At 40.9% G+C, this 20,127-nt stretch overlaps 2 protein-coding genes across 4 annotated transcripts in view; both read right to left on the bottom strand.

Moving 5' to 3' along the window:
* The window catches only part of LOC121707041 (SAP domain containing ribonucleoprotein), a 24,195-nt gene extending 8,041 nt beyond the window's left edge, over window positions 1–16,154 (bottom strand). Inside the window, exons 1-9 of one of the 2 annotated variants that reach the window (XM_042089262.1) lie at window positions 16,047–16,154; window positions 15,268–15,367; window positions 14,832–14,875; window positions 14,646–14,716; window positions 13,963–14,014; window positions 13,399–13,469; window positions 13,149–13,189; window positions 13,018–13,043; window positions 6,542–6,610 (exon numbers count right to left, since the gene is read on the bottom strand). In XM_042089262.1, the coding sequence (XP_041945196.1) occupies window positions 6,542–6,610; window positions 13,018–13,043; window positions 13,149–13,189; window positions 13,399–13,469; window positions 13,963–14,014; window positions 14,646–14,716; window positions 14,832–14,875; window positions 15,268–15,367; window positions 16,047–16,079 (507 nt within the window). In that variant the 5' untranslated portion in view covers window positions 16,080–16,154. Of the gene's footprint in view, window positions 1–6,541; window positions 6,611–13,017; window positions 13,044–13,148; window positions 13,190–13,398; window positions 13,473–13,962; window positions 14,015–14,645; window positions 14,717–14,831; window positions 14,876–15,267; window positions 15,368–16,046 lie in introns of both variants that reach the window. The other variant, XM_042089261.1, reaches the window with a different exon arrangement.
* cdk2 (cyclin-dependent kinase 2) overlaps window positions 12,886–20,127 on the bottom strand; it is a 12,521-nt gene continuing 5,279 nt past the window's right edge. The window contains exons 5-7 of one of the 2 annotated variants that reach the window (XM_042089259.1): window positions 19,350–19,451; window positions 18,799–19,030; window positions 12,886–12,895 (exon numbers count right to left, since the gene is read on the bottom strand). In XM_042089259.1, coding sequence (XP_041945193.1) covers window positions 12,894–12,895; window positions 18,799–19,030; window positions 19,350–19,451 — 336 coding nt within the window. In that variant the 3' untranslated portion in view covers window positions 12,886–12,893. Of the gene's footprint in view, window positions 12,896–17,832; window positions 18,597–18,798; window positions 19,031–19,349; window positions 19,452–20,127 lie in introns of those variants that run through there. The other variant, XM_042089258.1, reaches the window with a different exon arrangement.

The following is a 20,127-nucleotide window of genomic DNA, read 5'->3' as shown; positions in this document are numbered from 1 at the left end:
CATTTTAAGATGGCCACTAGAGGGTCAAAATTGATAGCACAAAGTGGGACTGACCATTACCTGGAGGAGCATGTGTGAGCACAAATGTTCTAGCTATTTGCCCTGGACATTACGTAGACTTTGCACCCTGGCAACTCCCTTATACAAAGTATGGAGAATGTCCAAATGAGCCTGTGTTTCAACACAAGAGCGAGTGGCTGCCCTGATGACTCCCCTTGGCTTTTAGGCAGACTTTACTGAGATGTTGCTGAAACAAAATTGCAGTGTGAAGTCACAGTTTTTAGTTTAAACTTAAAACACATACACTATTTACAATAGAATCACCTCTACAAAGGGACAACTACCTAGTTAGCTAAACTTAACTGCAACTTTTCCGCAAATTCAAAGGCAATTCTATACAGTTGAGGAGAAACGTAATACACCTTTAGTGGTTGATGCTTCTTGCTGAGTTGTTGATATATTGGGCAAAGATAACAATTCATAATAGCAGCATAAGGATATCTTGTGCCTCTAGACCAGCTTCGGATTGGATGCTTGAGTTTTTCAGCCAGAGCAGGTTAGGTTAGGATGCCTCATCTTCCTCAATAAATCATGACTTGCTTCCTCAATCACCCTCCTGCCCATAAAAAGGGAACTCTCATATTCATACTCTCATATTCCCTTCACTGCACATTTGACATCTGCTCCAACTAAACCACCCCAAATTCCTCCACATCAGTCCTATGAGTTCTCTCTACCCCAGCCCCGTCCCTCCCACCTCCCTTCACGTTCATGTGATTTTCTCCCTCTCTCTCGCCCACCGCCGCCACCTCTTCCAATCCACAATCCCTCGCCTCCTTCCTCCGTTGCGCCAGCAGCTGCCAGAAGGGTTCTGTCCGCTGCCACTCTCTTAATGAGTAATTTGAACAATCACATCAGGACCAGCCCAGCTCCCCAGATGCTGTCAGGTCCACAGGAGGGTCAGATTGGTCCAACTCTACGCTCCATCCTGGGGGGCCCCCTCATTAGGCATCTGACCACCCGCCCCCCTTCCCCTTAAATATGGCCCTGCCCCCCCACTGTAATGAACCCCATGAGGAAATGAGATTTGAACAGTAAAGAGTGGTGGGATTATATGCAGGTTGATTTTACTGGTCGCAAATCTATCCCATAATCCAAAAACGGCCAATATCACACACCTGAAAACTTTGCTTCCACAACAACTGTAATTACATAATACGGAGATATACAACAACCTACAATGGGGAGCCCTTTACTGAACAACGTGTGGTGGGGGAGGGAGAAGAGTGATTAATTATGGATACTAAAACTGATAGTTCCGGTCCTTGATTGTGATTGGCTGAATCGCATTCGATGCCGTTGTAAAATGCAGCATAAACATACACCTTGACCGCATTTCGTTCTATTTTACTGCGCTACCATAACTTGATACAAAAGTTAAAGTAGCGGCGTCTCGACGTTGCTTGGCAACCATTCAGATAGAGGAAATATATTTCTTGGCGGAAGAGTGATTATCTATGAATAAATCGGTTCCATTTCTAGTTGCTGTGCCTTTACTTTATGAAACTTTGCCAGGTATTTATAGTAACAGTTTTAGAAAAGCAATAAGCCACTTGAGTCCGTAGGTTACACTGATTCTACAACAGCCAAGGGGCGTTGTTAGGCAACCCCCCTTAGCTGTTGTAGAATCAGTGTAACCTACGGCCTCTTGGGGCTTATTGCTTAAATTGCTGAAGGAGAAAATGGAACAAGCACAACAGTGTAGATAACTTGGGCAACATCAACTTGCCAATATTCTAAAGATTCTCACAGGGATAATGATGAAGAAAATATGTAGAAAGCCGTGAAATCTGTTTAGTCTTTACAAAAACAGGCCTAGCAAGATTGACTGACTGAAAGGCTATCAGGGATATCGGTTTTGAAAGTTGCTCTGGCCTCATTTGAAAGGAATGCAGTTCTTTTACCTTCTTTTAACTCTGATGCAACACTGACTTATAACACCCCGAACGCTTGATATTACACTATGTAACATTGTTGATTGGGCAAGATCATGACCCTTTTAGTTGGTAGCTTAGCTGCTTAGCTGCTTAACTTAACTGGGTACAATCTAAATGGTGTTGAATATTGACAACAAGGGACATATATATCCATTCTTCCACTGTGTTGCTTTAAAACAGTGCACCAGGGACCCAAACTTGGATCACTGATATTTTGAATTAATGAAATTCTCTAGCCACCTGAAAATGCTCAAGTACTTCCAAAGACTCAATAAAGTCTTTCAATAATGGCTAGGAAGTGGGAACTCATTTTAAAATATTTACTACCAATAGACAAGGAACATATCCTGAAATGTCATATTTTTGGGATTTATTGAAATTTCAAACTTCATTAAGAGAGACAGAGAAAAAAAAAAAAGTCTGACAAAACATATTTTCACTCATTCAATATGAATGAATAGTAATTAAACATTGGCAAATTGGAAACCTCTGTGCCCCCTCAGCAAACTGAACCACGAAGAAGAATGACCGAGAGAGGCACTGGTACAAAAATGTCAACAATTAGTTAGTGTAATCCAATAATGAGCGGGGTCCGTACCAACTTTAATAACATTTAAAAGCTTACGTAACAAATTGGACGGAAAAAAAGAACCTCAACAAAAGACCAAATAGAGTGCTAAGTCTTATAGGAAGAGCCGCATTTCACTGGGTTCTCCAAAGTAGGTTAGTTGGCAGAAAGCTAAAACAATGACCTCATGCCACGAAGAAAGCGTAAGTGAACAGAGAATGCATGAGGGGGAGAGGAAGGGGAGGAGAGTGCATCTATGGTGGGGAATGACACAGGGCAAAGAGCAGGGGTGCAGGAGGGGGATATTAAGTGGTGGCAAGTGGCATTCATTCTGCGTCATGAGTGCAAATCGTTGGCCTTAACCTCCTACTGATCCTGGTGACCGAAAGGAATGCAGTGGCACAGTGTGCCCACGGTTTGGTATGAATCACGGTTTTTGGGCAAAGGTAATGATACGCTTTCAATTTCTTAATAAAAAACTCCACACGTTTAAACAATTAACTATACATTTTGCATTTAGAGCAAAAAAAAAAAATGCATTCAGAAAAATGGATGTGTGCCTGATTAGACCTGATTTCTACAGTAGACCTATGTGCTACAGTGGGATAGCTTTCAGTTCTGGAGGTCACACTATCAGTAGCAAAGTAATGTTTGCAGACTCTACCTCATTTGTTTACAAACAGTCACTGGCTATTGAAATCAAAATCACAGTGGATATGAAAGATGGCAGTGCCCCTTCAACATTTGCTTCTCTGTGTTTCTAATGTGGATCTCAATAAGCATATTTTGGAAATGATCGAAAATAACGAGAGAAAGCATATTGGGGAGTGGGGGGGTGGTCACCTCACAATAGAATAAGAACAGTTAATCAGCCTGGTCTCTCAAACAAGAAAAATTTGGACGGGGGGTGGGCTCTTGGCAGCTCTCTTTGTGTGGAGGGAGCTCTTGAGTTCGTTACACAGCTGAAACAAGAGCCTTTCACTGTCAAACAATAGACTGCCATTCTTAAGGCCTACACTGGATAAGTGTGGAGCAAATTGTGTGAGAGCAAAAGTTTTGAGTGTGTGTGCACGCACGTGTAAAAGCTACGTCAAACCCCTCCCGTACTCAAATAAAATCTGTGTCAAAGGAGAGGAGTAATCATCGACTGCTGAAGTGCTTTACGAGGTTCACCATTTAACAGAGGGCTCCATGGAAATCTTAACACATAAGGGGTCCTCTTTCTCTCCCTCACTCACACACTCCCTCTCTCCCTTTCACACTCACACACTCTCAGTCTTTGACCCTCTTCTTGCCAGGCAAAGGCAATGGGGCATTTTCACCCATTAATGGCAGGCTTTTTGAGGGGCCAACACATTTAATGCAGCTCAGCTGGCCTAAGGAGACGCCACAAGATAATAGAACGTTTGGTGGAGGGGACATAGATAAAAATGTAAGACTGCTGCAGCAATATATGCTTTTATAAAATAAGCAACAATATACCACTTTTTGAGGTATGCTTCTCTCAAAGAGTTTCAGATAGTTCTGGCATCATCTGCAAATTACTTTTGATATGGTCATGTGAAAGAAAGATTGATGAATCAATCTCTGTCTCACTCTCATATATTTACATCTACTATTGTGCCCCTTAATATATTGGTCTGGGGTTTGTTAAGTGCAGAAGTAGGCTCAGGAACAGTCAAGGACCTTAATAGCATTATTGGACATCTACTGGCTTGTTCGGAGTAGAATCTGTGCTCAAAGTTGATTAAAGATTTAAATTAATTAACAGTATTCAAAATCCTTGCTATATTCCAAAGACTAAATTAATCAATCAATCATACAATGTCCAATCCACGATTAATTAGTTAATTATTTGACAGTCCTAGTACAAATCTGGAAAAACACTGCATTTGTAAGGCTTTTCTTATTCGCTTATCCACATCTCATTGCCCCGTATCTGTCTTGAGGCAATTTCCTCCAATTATGTCAGGAAACTCTCACCAACATGATGCAGGACTTTCTTTAAACAAAATCTTTTCTCTTCACGGCCGAGATGTATGAGCTCATCTCTCTGGCCTGTGCCCACACCCTGGGTCCTTCTCGAGGGGGTGGTCAGAGTGACCAGCTACAATTACCATGGCTGACAGCCATTCTCCTTCCTGTCATCATCTATTATCTTCGATCACGATAATCCACCAGTGCGCAGAGGACCAGGAGAGGGGTGCAAGACAGTGCAAGTGTGTATGTTTGTATTTATTTGTGCCTGCATATTTGTAGTTTGAAAAAAATGATAAGAAAGAACGAGGAGGCATAATATCAAGTAGATCCATCAGTTCATCTTCCTTTCATAGTAGGGACGAGATTGTGAATAGTCAGATTTTAAGTGGTCGGGAGGATGGATCACTGAATATTTTCATTAGCTAATCTCTATTGGTCTGTAGCAGAACTAGCTGACAGCTCCAATCTCAAACACATGATTTAGGTCTGCAGATTGGATATTAGTATTTAAAGGGGCATATGAGTGCACAAATAACAATGTCACAGACTTTGAAGGATAATGGTTTTGAAAGGTCAGTAAAAGCCTGTGATGCCAACTTTGAGGGATTCTGCAGGACTTCAAGACTTTGCCAGGGGAATGGACTTCTCTCTGTACAAAACGTCCATCTGCATTATGCCTAGTGTCCACACCTTGACACCAAACTAGCGCACATGCCCAATTGAACAGTGACATCCCATTGACGTAATAGGGCAAGTGAGCCGGAAGGATTTGACAGCTATTTTCTCACAGTAGAACTGTGAAAAGAAATCCAATGGGAGCTTTACGGCACTCAGAGATAGACTGGCTGTGACCGGTAGAAAGGGGGTTAGGGGTGGTGGGAGTGCGAGGCTTTCCGGTGAACCCATGACGGTTCTCGGTGTGATGGAGGATGCACGCATCCCTAACAGCTCTGCCTCTCTACTTCCTTCAAGGGGTAGCAAGCAACATGCCAAGCAAAAGGGGAAGAGGGCAAGGGTGGGTGGAAGGATAGATAGATGAGAAAAAAAGAAAAAAAAAGAGAGAGGGAAAGGGACAGAGCGAGAAAGAAAAGAGGGATGGGAACGGGAGTGAGAGTGCTGGGAGGGAAGGAGGGAGGGAGGGAAAAGCGGACTGCTGACATTACACAACACAACAGGCATTGTTGCCTGCCCCCCCTCAGAGAGGAGCGCAGGCCACTTCCGACAGCTCACAAAGGCTCTTCCAGTGAAAGGGGCTACCCCTCTCTTGCTGCACACTCGTAATGCCATTTACCCCCAACCAGGGGCTATTATATCTGCCCCCCACTGACCACAGTTTCCGTTGTGAGGAGAGAGGGAAGGGAAAAAAAAAAAGTGTGAGAGACAGAAGAGAAGGAGGACAAAAATAATCATAAAAACAGAGAAAGGTAGGTGAGGGGTATAGTGTTCAGGGTGGAATGCATGGAGGTGGTCAGGCGATGGTTTATTATGCGCAATATTGGATTGTGCCCAAGCTCTTTACATGAGTTGCCAAGATTTATTATGCACAAGCAAGCAATTTTACAGCGCAGCAAAGGGACCATGTCAGAGTGTGTGTGTGTATGTATATATATATATATATATATATATATATATATATATATATATATATATATACATATACACACACACACACACACACCATTTAGGGAAATAGGCTTTTTTTGTGTGTGTGTGTAATACTTGAACACTAATTCAAGTGTATGAACACCGCCTTAAGGGGCCAGGTCAAACCGAAAGCCAGTCTGGGCCTACCTCTCCCTCCTAAAAAGGTTTCCTAAAAGCAACTCCTAAACTGTACTGAGAAATGGTTTTACCATATAAATGAGCACAACACACCAATTGTATCTAAATTCACAGAAACTATCGTACATCAAGGCTTTAATTTAATTTCCTGTAAACCAGGAAATTAAATTAAATGTGCTTATGGTTAGCTGACTGAGATGGAAGGAAGACATACCTTCTTGGAGATGGAGGACACGTTCATTCCAAAGCGTTCCGCCCTCTTCTTCAGTACTTCCACACTGACCTGTGGGGGGGCCAAAAGAGAAAAGGAGCTCATACTTGGCCTGTGTCCAACACCACACCCACATAAACACAGTCCTTTACTGCCCACCAACAGGCAGCAATGTACTGTATAGGCTTAACGGGTCACCATTACAGGCATTTGGGACTGACTCCAACCACTGGAGTTGGGAGCTTATTGGCACGAAACCCCAACATTTCATTACTAGAACTACCGCAAGCTGCCATTTTGACCCTTAGCATTTAAACGTTATATTCAAAAAGCAAGACTGTTTGCTTCATTTCAGGAGCTTGTAGAAAGATATTCACTTCCTCAGCAGCACTTCTTTAGATATTTGCAGGTCCGTTGTTTTGTTCAGTCTACTTTTCCTGGGTTTCCCACCCTACCAGGACACAGCCCTTGATGTGTTCTTTAGACCACTACGAACTCTTAAAAGGTTCCATATCTTATATCGCAGCGAATACATAAATCATCTATCTGTGCTAGACACGCTCTCATCCAATGTAAAGTGGTACATCGTGTCTATTACACTAAAGTTAGATTGGCCGGAATGTATGACGGAGTAACTGCAACTTGTGATAGATGCCAGCAGTCTACGGCGAACCTTGTACATATGTTTTGGAACTGCCCCTCTTTATACAGTTACTGGTCAGACATTTTTGCCACTTTGTCAGAAGTACTGGGTGAAAATCTTGAACCCAATGCACTTACTGCTGTATTTGGCATCCCCCCCTTCCTTGAGGACACATATTCTTTGGCTTCTTTTGCAAAATCTAAGAAAGATGTTCTTGCTTTTGCCACCCTACTGGCGAGACAACTGATTGTTTTGAACTGGAAATCATCTATACCACCTTCACACACCTGTTGGATTAGGGACATCCTCTACTTTCTCAAACTAGAAAAAATCTGAATTATAATTGTCAATTATAGGTAGAAGTGATATGTTTATGAATCTTTGGGGACCATTCCTTGAGTATGTCAACAAGTCTGATGTCTCACTTATTCCAGACTCCAACACCTGAAGGGGACATACTGAGTGTGTTTAATATGCTATATTTGTCTGTGGCTATGTATATGAAGTTGTTTAGCTATTAGTTATATCTTGTATTTAGCATTTTCTGTCTGATGTGTAGGTTTTTGTTTGTCTATGTATGTACCGTATTTTCCGGACTATAAGTCGCTCCTGAGTATAAGTCGCATCAGTCAAAAAATGTGTCATGAACAGGAAAAAAACATAAGTCGCACCGGACTATAAGTCGCATTTATTTAGAAAAGTATTTCACAAAATCCAAAACCAAAAACAGATACTATGTAACTGGATTATTGAGGCCAAAAAGATTAAGGCGAAGGAGTGAAGGCAGCCAAGGAGGGCAGGAAGGTAATTGCTAAGCAAAAGTTTCACTGAAAGAAAATGCCATGTGGTACACCAAAATGTATCTAAAATGTGGAGAATACAATGCAATCAAGCATTTTGGACGATGTGGAGTCACAAGCTGTCAGCAGATTAAATGCTCACGAGAGAAGAAAAAGATGCAGTTTTGAAACTGAAGCAAACCAGGCTATAGGCCCGACGGTAATTGTAAAGCAATTTACGAAAGATTCACTGAACAAAAATGCTGATATGATACATGAAAATTTAGCTAAAAATGTGGATAATGCAATGCAATCAAGCATTTTGGGTGATATGGAGTCACAAGCTGGCTGCAGATTAAATACTCATGAGAGAAAAAGACGTTTTAAAAGGACATGACCAAGCTGAGGCAAGCCAGGCAATAGGCCTATAGGCCCGACGGTAATTGTAAAGCAATTTACAAAAGATTGACTGAACAAAAATGCTGATGTGGTACATGAAAATGTAGCTAAAAATGTGGAGAATGCAATGCAATCAAGCATTTTGGACAATGTGGAGAGACAAGCCGGCAGCAGATTAAATGCTTGAGAGAGAAAAAGATGCGGTTTTAAAAGGACGTGCAGACCGAAGTTGCAGCAAGCAGGTGATATTTAGAAATTTATTTCACAAAATCCAAGACTAAGAACAGACAGACTATGTAACTGGACACATTGAGGCCAAAAATATAGAGAATTCTACAGGGAATGTTGAAGACAAAGGAGTGAATAGGAAGGAGTGAATGGCAAGAGGCAAGCCGAAGGCTGCTGACAAGGGCCCGACGCTATTGTAAAGCAATTTACAAAAGATTCACTGAACAAAAATGCTGATGTGGTACATGAAAATTTAGCTAAAAATGTGGAGAATGCAATCAAGCATTTTGGACAATATATTGGCACAGGCAACAGAACAAATGAGAAAAAAAAATGCGCATTTAAAACCAGGGCCTAAATGTCAGCGCGGGATTGCGGGTATTGCGCATAAAGTTTTGAGCATAGGCCTACTAATAAAAGTCCCGCAACTCTAGCCATCATAATGCGCGAAATTCCCACATATTTTACAGCGCTGTCTGACGTTAATCTAATAATGGAGCAGCCTGAATGCGGGACTATTGACTGGACGGACCAACTCTGACTTCAACTGAACCCCATGAAGAGACACACATACACACGCGCACGCAGGACCACTTTGGGGGTGCCTCTCTCTCTCAGCAGGATTTGTCACCGCTAAAGTGAAATTATAGCCTATAGATGCTTCTACATCAACCGCTATCGACAGGAAAGGAAAACAAACGTTTAGCGATCAGGAACCGTCAAGAATTCTGCAAACACAGAAGCATGACAGCCTATAATATAACGCGAGAGAACATGGATGTGTCCTCCATTTGAGAAACGTTATAATCGATTGCGGACGTGAACAGACAGCTACAGACACGGAGCGCATACTTTCACTTTCTGTGCATATTCACGTGAAAGATCATTAGTAGCAAAACAGCGATCAAATATTGCATGGCAGTGAGTTTTGTTTTCAAATGTTTTCATGCGTGTCTAGATAACGGGTGAGGAATGTTTAGGGGACACACTATCGTACATCCTCAAATTATGACTGGGCAAAGCACAGCACCTTTATTTGGACCATGGCTTGTAGGCTATTCGAGTCAGCTAGGCCTTTATTTCTTGCGTTTTACTGTGAGACATAGGCCTATACTTTTTGTTATAGGAGCGCATACCAATGGCAATGGTTCACCATTAAGTTTCATGTATGAAAGAGTGTCGGGATTTCCATCCACTTATTGCGAGATAAGAGCCAAAGAGGTCCAAGATAGCCTAAATTTAGTTATTTTTTAAATTATGCATGATTTACTTTTTTTTATAAAATTCATAGGCTGATGCCTGGCAGCAACAATTGTGTTTAAATGTAGGTTATTGCTTCAGCCTCTAGCTCAGAAAGGGGCTGCGTGCAACTGGTAGCTTGAGAGCAACGTGTTGGAGATTCATGGTGTAGAATGATGACTTTTCATTGGCAACAATATTAAACCAACCAACATAAATTATTAAGAAGAGCTCTTTTATGAGTTAAATTGAAGCAAACTTATACTGGCTTTTATTTTAATCTGAGGCCCGCTATAAATAGAATCCCGGCCATAATTTGAGCATTTAAGTATGCACGTGTGTTTCAGGCATAGCCCAAGCACTAATCTCTGACTGAAAGTGCACAGGACTTGTGCATTTGAGAGCGCTCTCTCTCTCGCTGTAGACGGTAATGTTTCATGTAGGGTTCATGTCAGTTAATATAAATTAAAATTTAAAAACATGTTCAATTCCATATTTTTTTTCATATATAAGTCGCACCTGACTAAGTCGCAGGACCAGCCAAACTATGAAAAAAAAGTGTGACTTATAGTCCGGAAAAACGGTATGTTCTTTTGTATGTTTGGGGGTTGATTGTTCTTGAAAAAAAAGAAAACTGTACATGAATGTGAAACATTGTTTGAGATCACTTTGCTTAATAAACAAAGTTTGAAAAAATAAATTAAAAAAAAAGCAAGACTATTTTTTTCTTACACGGTCATTGTACATGCAACTTTTTAAAACGATCGTCGCGGCAGTTCTAGTGATTGCAGAGCCGTTGCCTAGCGCTATCTGTACTCAATAGTGCATTTACCGAGATGTCAATACTACAGTCAAGCAATGGATAACAGAAGGAAAAGCCACTATCCTAAGTCATTTAACAAGGGCTTTGTTTGCCATTTTATGATTTCACTCAAGACCAAGGACTTAACCAAGGAAATTGGTTAATAAAATAAGTTCATGCTCTATGCCTGATAGACAATACTTAGAGTGTTCATTGTGTTTATATGATTACGCCAGTATAACACATTTAATACATTCTGCCATAGCTGGATTTTCATAAAAGTTAGTGGAAAGGTGCAGCATTATTCAAGGAAAAATCCAATTAATTTTGTGGTATCTCTGACTAGGAATGTAACGGTATGAAAATTTAACCTCACGGTTATAGTGACCAAAATGATCACGGTTTTCAGTATTATCACGGTATTATTATTATTATTATTATTATTATTATTATTATCTAAGTGTGTTCAATGTGTTCAGAAAGCACTGATAGGCCTACACAAGCTGAAATAGTTTCAAAAAGTGTCCCGTTCACTTTTTTCTTCATGTTCAATTGGCTATGTGCTTATAGCTTAACTTACCCTACCATAACTTGGAGTTTGCTATTTCTGTTATTTGGATGCAATGAGTGAGACCAAAGTAAGCGTTCAAAATAAAACTTTAGGCTACTGTATTCTTCTGATAATGTGAGTGGAATGGATTTAATGTGGACGTGAACAGAAAAAGACGCAGAGTGGCTACATGATACAGTGCACATTTTGAAAAAGTTCCGCCTTTTAAAATCAGGTGAAGCCTAATCCGAATCTTAGCTAAAACCATCAATTAGACAACAGAGTCAGTAGGGTACCAGTTTTGTTTCACTGTACTAGGCCTACTGCATGTCAAAAGCAGGCTCGGATGAAGCTGGGAAGGATTAAACACACGGTTTCCACACCGCGGTAATCATGATATTTGAAATGAAAATGGTAATTGTTATCGTCAACATTTTTATCGCGGTTTACCATTATACTGGTAATCGTTACATCTCTCCATCTCCGACACATGTGACTGCTCAAATGAGCTTTTTCTTGATCTTGCAAGATACGTTGCCAGACACTCTATTTTTTTAGAGGAAGTCTGCATTCTCTGAGCACCCTTCTAATTTGTATAGTAATGAAGTTGTTACACAGAGTTAAGTTAAGCACTACTGCACCCTATGCAGGTCCTGTCCTCTTGATATGTACCTCCATTCATGCTCCAAGCACTAAAAAGCAGCATCAGCAACATCTTTTATAAGACCAGCGGTAGTTGAAAAATGTTACACAACCAAGAGTGATAAAGATATTTTTTGATTACATGTTCTTCCTCTGTTAGTGTTACTGAGGTGGGGATTATTCCACAGAGCCTGGGTATTGTTCTGTGGTTCTGTGTTCGGTTGGAGACTTCCTCTGGAGGCCTTTTCAAGGTTTTGATACCATTTTGAAAAAGCATTAATAACAGGTAGAACTGCTGATACGGGCAAAACCACACGTATAGCCTCCCATGGGAAAATGTTGCGTGAGGAGGAACTCCCACGTTCAATCAACAAAAAGCCCAGGCTACACGTTTCTAGAAAACCCTTTCATATCTGATGTCAAAATGTGGTCCTCTAAAGATTATGAAAAGGCCCACAATCTATTTTTGGGGTCCCATTAAACTTTATCCACTAGTATGAAAGAGATGCATGCCCTACTGGTTTCATCAGGACCTGCTGCTATTATAAAGGTACGCCATCTCTGGTCTTGAAGGGGGAAGCAAACGCACACCGATGGAAATTTCTTGAGGTGCTGGTCACGGGATACTTAATGTAATGAACAAAGGGAGACCGCACACTCTAGCAGCTCATCGGCCTGTGGCCTTTCTCAAGTCTTACGCTATCTCTGGTCACCACTGGTCATATGCCACTCTGGCAAACAGCAACAAAGGAAAGCTAAACAACTAGCAAGAAGGTAACCTGACAGCTTTCCAAACAAGTTTCCCTTGTGTTAAGCAAACTCTACCTCTACAGTTTTTACAAGCTTTGCTTTATGCTCTTATCTGTACCCCTACTGTGATACACAGACACTTGATGTTTATGACACATCGTAGTAACTTGACTTTTAAACAGATTTGAAAGTGTTAAAAAAAAAAAACAAGTGTCGGCCCCAGACGTGGCGCAACTGGCTGGGGCACCTGCACTGTACGCCAGCGACCCGGGTTCGATTCCCGCCCCGTGGTCCTTTCCGGATCCCACCCCAACTCTCTCTCCCTCTCACTTCCTGTCATTCTCAACTGTCCTATCAAATTAAAGGCATTAAAAAGCCCCAAAAATATATACTTTAAAAAAAAAAACAAGTGTCAAATTAGCAAACAAAAGACAAGTAGCTACTTACAGGGGTTTTGGCACTGATGGAGGCACCTTTAAAAGCAAAAAGACAAACATACCTTAAAGCATCTGTAGTACTGACAATTTGATAAGAGACCAGAGAAAGCAAAAATCATGACCAATCACATCATAACGCACCTTCAGAAGAAGCTGATGATGCTGTGGCAGGCAAGCCAAACCTAACACAAAACAGATTAGATGAACAAATGAGTAGGTGTGTGAAACCATGAAATAACGGGTAATTGGATATTACAGAAAAAGTATGTGTGTGGATATCTTGTGTCATTAAACATGTACACAATGACTGCATTGTTTTGTGTTGAAGTCAGTGCATGAGGGGTATCTTATTACACTGAGTGTAGCTGTACTTTAAAAGATGGGCACTCACCTGGCAGCGCGGGCAGCTTTCTTATTCTCTGCTGTTGGGGGCATGTTGAACCGCTCTGCCCTCTTCAGCAGCTTCTGAGCAGGGATGGATAATATAAATTTAAAACTACATCATGGAAAATTCTACAGTAACAATATTGAAATCATGAGGACAAACACCACTATCTTTTCTGCCAAATGTCGCATCAGCATGTAATCTTGAGTCAGCAAAAAAAATAGGTAAAACTTCTAATAAATTTCACAACTTCCAGTTTTGGTTACCTTAAAATAATAACCAGTACTAGAATTATTTTATATTCTATTTAGATATTATTTAGGACGGTGTAGGTGCGAGAGAGATGGGGTGGGTTCAGGAAATGTCCGCGGGTCAGATTCGAACCCGAGCCCGCGTGGGCACTTGAACCCAAACGTGGCACGGACGCTGCAGGCACTAGCGCCACAGCTCCCCAAACTAGATTCCTTGATAAACATTTTCTGATCTAGAGTCAGAAGCATTTATGTGTGTGTGTGTGTGATAATTTCTTAAATCACTTGACGACCAAAGCCACAAGAAAACAGATCATACCTCATCACCGGACTCCGATAGAGTTATTTTGACCACCTTCTTTTCGGGAGCACTTAAGGAGGGAAAAAGATGTGATATCAGCTCCCTTAAAGGGTTGAGTATATTTTTGGACGCACATGGCCTGCCCCCTAGTGTCCTGAGACTTGCACTGTAACATGGATGAAGACTAATAGAGAAAACATTTTGCTCAGTATTCAAAGTATTGTATTCAAAGTAACCCCCCCCCCCCAAACACTCCATTATATGAAGTGTTATCTATTTGCTAAATATTAACAGTAGAGCTTTCAATGAAAATGAGCATGCTTATTACAATTACAGTGTAATGCTTATAATAATTCTTCTCCTATGTTTTTAAGAACTTGCAGAGAAAATTCTTTTACTTAATTTGAAAGTATAAAAGTATACACTGAACACCTAATGGCTGATTCACACTGGCTGCGTGGCGTGAACATGGCGGTTCTGTTGCGTGCAGTTTTCTATGTCTTTGCACACCAGAAACGTGTCTGACCCTGCGCTGAGGTGATCCCTCTACCTATGAAAACATCTATTCACTTTCTGTTTAGCATGCACACGTTTGCACATGCGCACGCTCACGCCACGCAGCCAGTCTGAATCAGCCCTAAGTCCCCAATATATAACGGCTGTAGTAAAGAAGAGAGAGAAGAAGAAAAATCCATACTTACGCTGGCTCTGGTTCATCATCAGATGTTTTGACAACTTTGGGAGGGGACGTCTCATCTTTGGAGAAGCTCTCCTAATGCATTACACAAATAAGTAAATAAACAACCATATTCCACAGGACCACCGACTTTCAGGGCAGTTTACTGCAGGACATATGGGCAATAAGTTACCAGACAAAAATAACATACCTCTGCAAAATCTCCCAACACTTCTTCTTCGTTAACTTCCTCATCTGCAATGGAAATATTTCATACAATGCTTAGTTACAGTTTACAGTTTACTATTATTACAACAATGTAATACTAAAATATTCTGTATATGGACATGATGTCATGGCAACATTACATGCTTGACAGTCCATGCAATTAGGAGACCGGACACGAGTGTGCTAACACTGACAGCAATCTTAGTTAATTTTAGTTAATCTGTGGGTTAATCTTAGACATAATTTCACTGCATTTCTTACTTCCAGTAACTATATGCATGTGACAATAAACGTCCTTGTATCCTTGTAGTTAGTTAAATAGTTAGTTAATATGGAAATACATGGGGGGGGGGGGGGGGGGGTACGGACTGCATTCACAAATTAAGGAATGTGTGACAGTAACAACTACGCATCCATACCATGCTCTTCAAGGTACGCCTGTAACCGGGCAATCAGGTCACCTTTGTTACCCTTCGCGTCCAGTCCTCGGGCTGTGCATTCCTGCTTGAGTTCAGCTAACTACAAGAGAATAACAACAAGCGTGAATATACCAGTATAAAACCTCTACTGGTAATTTAACTCATCTCAAACTACTGAGAAAGAACGCGAGATTTGGCCTAAACCCAGAAGCTGATATCAGAAAAGCCCCCTTCAAATTCACAATTTAGCTGCTACTTGCTGATACTATTAAAAGGGAAATACTACTGACGTTACTTTTAACTCTAAAGCTAATCTGGCTGTATTTAGTTTGAGTAAACGTCATTCAGCATTAAGAGTTTGCCCATCACACCGCCCAAAGCTTAAATTTACCGTTTCAGTCGTGCCAACGTTGGTAGCTCGACGGCTAGGATGCGATAGATCGATATTCTTAGCTCACTATAACCGTTACAATTGCCAAGTTATCACAGAGATAAAATTTGCTTGATCGTGTATGGACAACCCTTAACAGTCTTAAAACAGTGTTAAAACAAGACCACTGCAATTCTGGTAATATGGACCACTGATTTTGCTAACGTCGCTAGTTGTAACTTAGCTAGCATGCATGAACAGAACACACTAACAAAACACTGAACGAAAGACAGTTAATAATTCTTATTAACTTAGTAACAATTAAACGTAGTAACAATTAACGTCAACATACGTAAGTACAATAAACAGTTTGAAGGGGTTTGTCTCCTATTTGGAATAAATTGCTCACCTTCAGCTTTTGGAGCTCGACTACTTCAGCCATTTTGTATATTAACAGCAGAAACCGATTTTCGACCAATCATGTAGCGCCTTACTAAGTAGAATCTACTGTCGAATCTAAAACGCAAGTGGTTCCGCTGCCCCCTATTGTCATGGAGTGCAATTCTGCAAGAACCCGATAAGGGTGGTTTAAAAAGTAACTTTTGATTTGTAAACTCCGGAGGTGGTGTGGCATCTGAGGCATTGTACAGCTCATCGGGAGTTCATCACCATTTGTTCCTTTGGAAATGATCTGCTCAACACAATATTAAAGTGATTTTGTGGTAGATGAGATATAATGTAAAACTTCCAGGCTCTGTGTTTCCAGTTACAGACCTTTACCGTCTGTGGTTAAGACAGACCCCTTTCGTATTCGGCATTTTATAGACCGTTAGCAGTCATTTTAGGCAAGTGCCTCCACTCGGCGGCCATATTGCAACGCTTTTTGGGCACTCATAGGGCATCCTATTCAGCAGAAATGCACGTGCGCAAGGCTTCACGACACCAATTATGCTCCAGCTGTGAGTTTACAACACAGGATTGGCACGATGTCTTCACAACACACCATATGATTGGCTCAATGTATTCACATCACACCACATGATTGGCTCAATGTATTCACATGTCGACGTTTTGCCGAGGAAGGGGTGGGGTACGTGTAGACACGGCCATATTGGCGTTACAAACTAACCCCATGAATTTCTATGGAGGATTTTTTGAGTGCTGTGTCTCCACATTAGAAAGTCTCTGCCATTAGTGAGGACCTACATTTACTACCATCTATATTGTCACACCATAGATGGTGTTTATCAACCAGCCCAGCACCAAATGCTTTGACCAGCAATAAAATACTCAGGAAAGCAAGCAGTCACAAGCCAGTATTGCTTTGATTTGATTTGTGTAATCTCCCATCTAAATACAGTTCTCTTCCTCCATCTCACTAAAAGCAGTCCAGCTCTGGGTCAATGTAACAAGCATTGTAAAACCAGCCCCTGACTGACATGTTTGTTCACTGTTACATGTAGGCTACATAATGTATTTATCATGTAATGAATTGCATACACCAGTGGTTCTCAAAGTAGGGTGCAGAAAATAATTTGCTTTAAATTATGAAGTTGGGGTTTATCATTTCTCAGATAATGACACTTTTCACCAATAAAACAAGCAAAGTGTGTCTATTTGCTCCCACCAACATTAACATTGATCTTGAATCAGTTAAAGAACCATTCCTACTAGCTGATGAACATAAAGAAATGTTTTAGTCCGAGCATGTCAAGTGATGCAAAATCTAAAGTTGACAAAAGATAGATTAAGTCACACACTTGCCATAAAACACAGGATAGTAAACCTTGCCACAACTTTATAGAATCCAAATTACAAGTTACTATTTGACTATTATTACTACTATTTTCTCCCCCACAGGGTGTCCTTGGAACTAAAGAAAGTCAGAAGCCCTGGCATAGACTGCCAAATACCAGCGCTAATAACATACCTGCTGTACAGATAATAGCCTGCAGAACTCAATCAAATGCATTCAAGGCAGCTTTGAAAACCAATTTAGGGTAAGATTACATACTTAGACAAACACGTAAATCTCAAGTCAAGATAATTTCAAGCCATAGGATAAAACATAAATCTTCTATGAGTCATCTGTTTACATGATCAAAGCCTATTCATTAAAGTATGAAGGAGAACACATTGTCCAACCTTTAGTAAAGCACTATGATCAGCTCACAAAGGAAGAAAAGACACGCATGACAGCTTGGTAACAATTTTATGAATAATTATCAAATGGGTAAAATTGGTCAAACTGACATTAAAATCCACATTTGGAAAAATATTATGAACTAGAGAGAGACTTACAACTTACAAAAAACTTCCCATTTCTCAAGACCCCTCCTAAAATAAATACTATTTATCTTCTTTCACATGTACTGGAATGGGGTATGGGAACGGATGGTGTGAGGTCTTGCTCAGGCAGTTTTTTTTACCTACTCCCCAGGGAAGGCCAGGATACTGTAACACTAACCAAGACAATACAAACCCACAAATAGTGTTGTCTAATCAGGCCACACAATTATGGAATGGCATGGAATGGCAATTTTCACAAAGACAGTCACGTACCCCTTCCATAAAACAATAAACACACACACTCACATAGGTTTCCCCTCCGAAAAAACATTAGATGGAATGTTGGAGAAGTAATGCTGGCGTCACGGTTTAAAATAGATGAAATGAATCACAGAATGTAAGGCACCTGCATTGAACTGAAGGAAAGGCAACTGGTACTGTTCAACCCTTAAAAAGCAGGGGTGACCCACACTTGTTCATGACGTGATGCAGAAACAACAGGGTCTCACAGGGACCACACCAAGGAGCTCCGTACATTCTGGTCAGTCCTTTTCTGTCCTTTTCGTCACACCCTCAAAGGAGGGATAGGTTTGGACACGTCACGGAAGAACCGATGGAGGAGGGCGTTTTTGGCAGAAATTCTCTTATTTGGGTCATAGATTAACATTTGCTGGAAAAAAAAGGACAAATCAACATGAACATCAATACAAGACCTGATTTAAAGCCACAGGCTAGGAGAGGAGGGACTAGAAGCATGCCTTGCGCACACGCATGTTACTTTAATAAAATTAGGTATTGTGACATTTTTAATTTCAGGGTATTGCAATAGTTTTGTAGTATCGGTGCACCATGCAATACTAACACACACACACACACACGCAGTTTAGAATGTTCCCTCACCCCCAATAGGTCTCTTCCATCCTCATCCAAGGGGGGCACCACTTTAGCAAGGTCCTGTCTGGCCCACTTTGGGAAGGACGGCTTGTAGTCAGGCATGGAGGTTACCCCCGGCCACACGTTCTCGTCAGGGGTACCGAGTGTGCGGAAGATACGGAACAGCTGATCTATCTCAGAGTCTCCTGGAAAAAGCGCTCTTCGGGTAATCTGGGGAAAAGGGTTAAACTTACATTTCAGCCATTTTTAGCAAAGACACCTTAATCAGCTAGCTAAAAAAGCCACATCAAATGGCTAATATATCAAGGCTAAAAATAATTTGGTGAGTTTATGTGTCCGTTCTATGATCATAAGCGCACAGGCTTTACATACATTTAAAATGAGAGGATCAATACTTTCCTACTCTTGCAAAGATCATTAGAAAAGTAATTGCATATTTGATAATAATCAAACAATGGCACATGGTGAATAACAGCATAACAAGAGCTACAGCTGGACTGTTGTGCAAGGAACCAACACAACAGCATACCATTTCGGCAAAAATGCAGCCCAGACTCCAGATGTCCACTGCAGTAGAATAGTATTTGCAGCCGAGGAGAATCTCAGGGGCTCTATACCACAAGGTTACAACCTGAAGACATACAAAACAAAAAAGATTCAACACATAATATGAAACATCAGAATGTGAAAATTCATGTCGGGAAAGATGCTCATCTTTGCCATCCTTCAAATTAGTTTGATTTACTTAAGATGGCTTCATATTCAACTATTAACCTAACCTGATCCTCAAATAATCTTTGTAACACAACAGCCTTCTGCAATGTCATTTTTCCAGAGCAGTACACTCCAGTATGGATGAATAATGCTTTATTTACAAAGAGCAGTGACATTTTGATCCATTCAAGTGGACCCAGCCTAGAGTGTGGCTACCCGACCCGAGCCCGACGGGACCCGACGGGTCGGGTCCGGTTCGGACAAATATTTAGAAATTGTAGTCGGGTTCGGTTCGGGTTCGGACACATGGGGGCGATATGCATTGGAAGCTTTACATTTAAAATTCCTTATTATGTTGGGTAACCAACAGGTCTGCTTTAGATGATGCAAACGTTTGTTTTTTGAGAATAAAGTAAAATGTAAAAAAGACCTAATAGCTTTCTTCCTGTGTGCGAGATTTGTTTATCGTGACAACGCATTTCAGGCACACGCGTTGTCACGACTACATAAACAAATGGTTATGCACATTTCGCACAGTCTTGGGTGACGTTAAAAAAAAGTTGTTAGCCTATCAGGAGATTAAGATTATTTGC

This window comes from Alosa sapidissima, chromosome 4 (assembly GCF_018492685.1).
Source record: "Alosa sapidissima isolate fAloSap1 chromosome 4, fAloSap1.pri, whole genome shotgun sequence".
Taxonomy (NCBI): domain Eukaryota; kingdom Metazoa; phylum Chordata; class Actinopteri; order Clupeiformes; family Clupeidae; genus Alosa; species Alosa sapidissima.
Note: the sequence above shows the minus strand (reverse complement) of the source record. Positions and strands in the feature narration are given on the sequence as shown.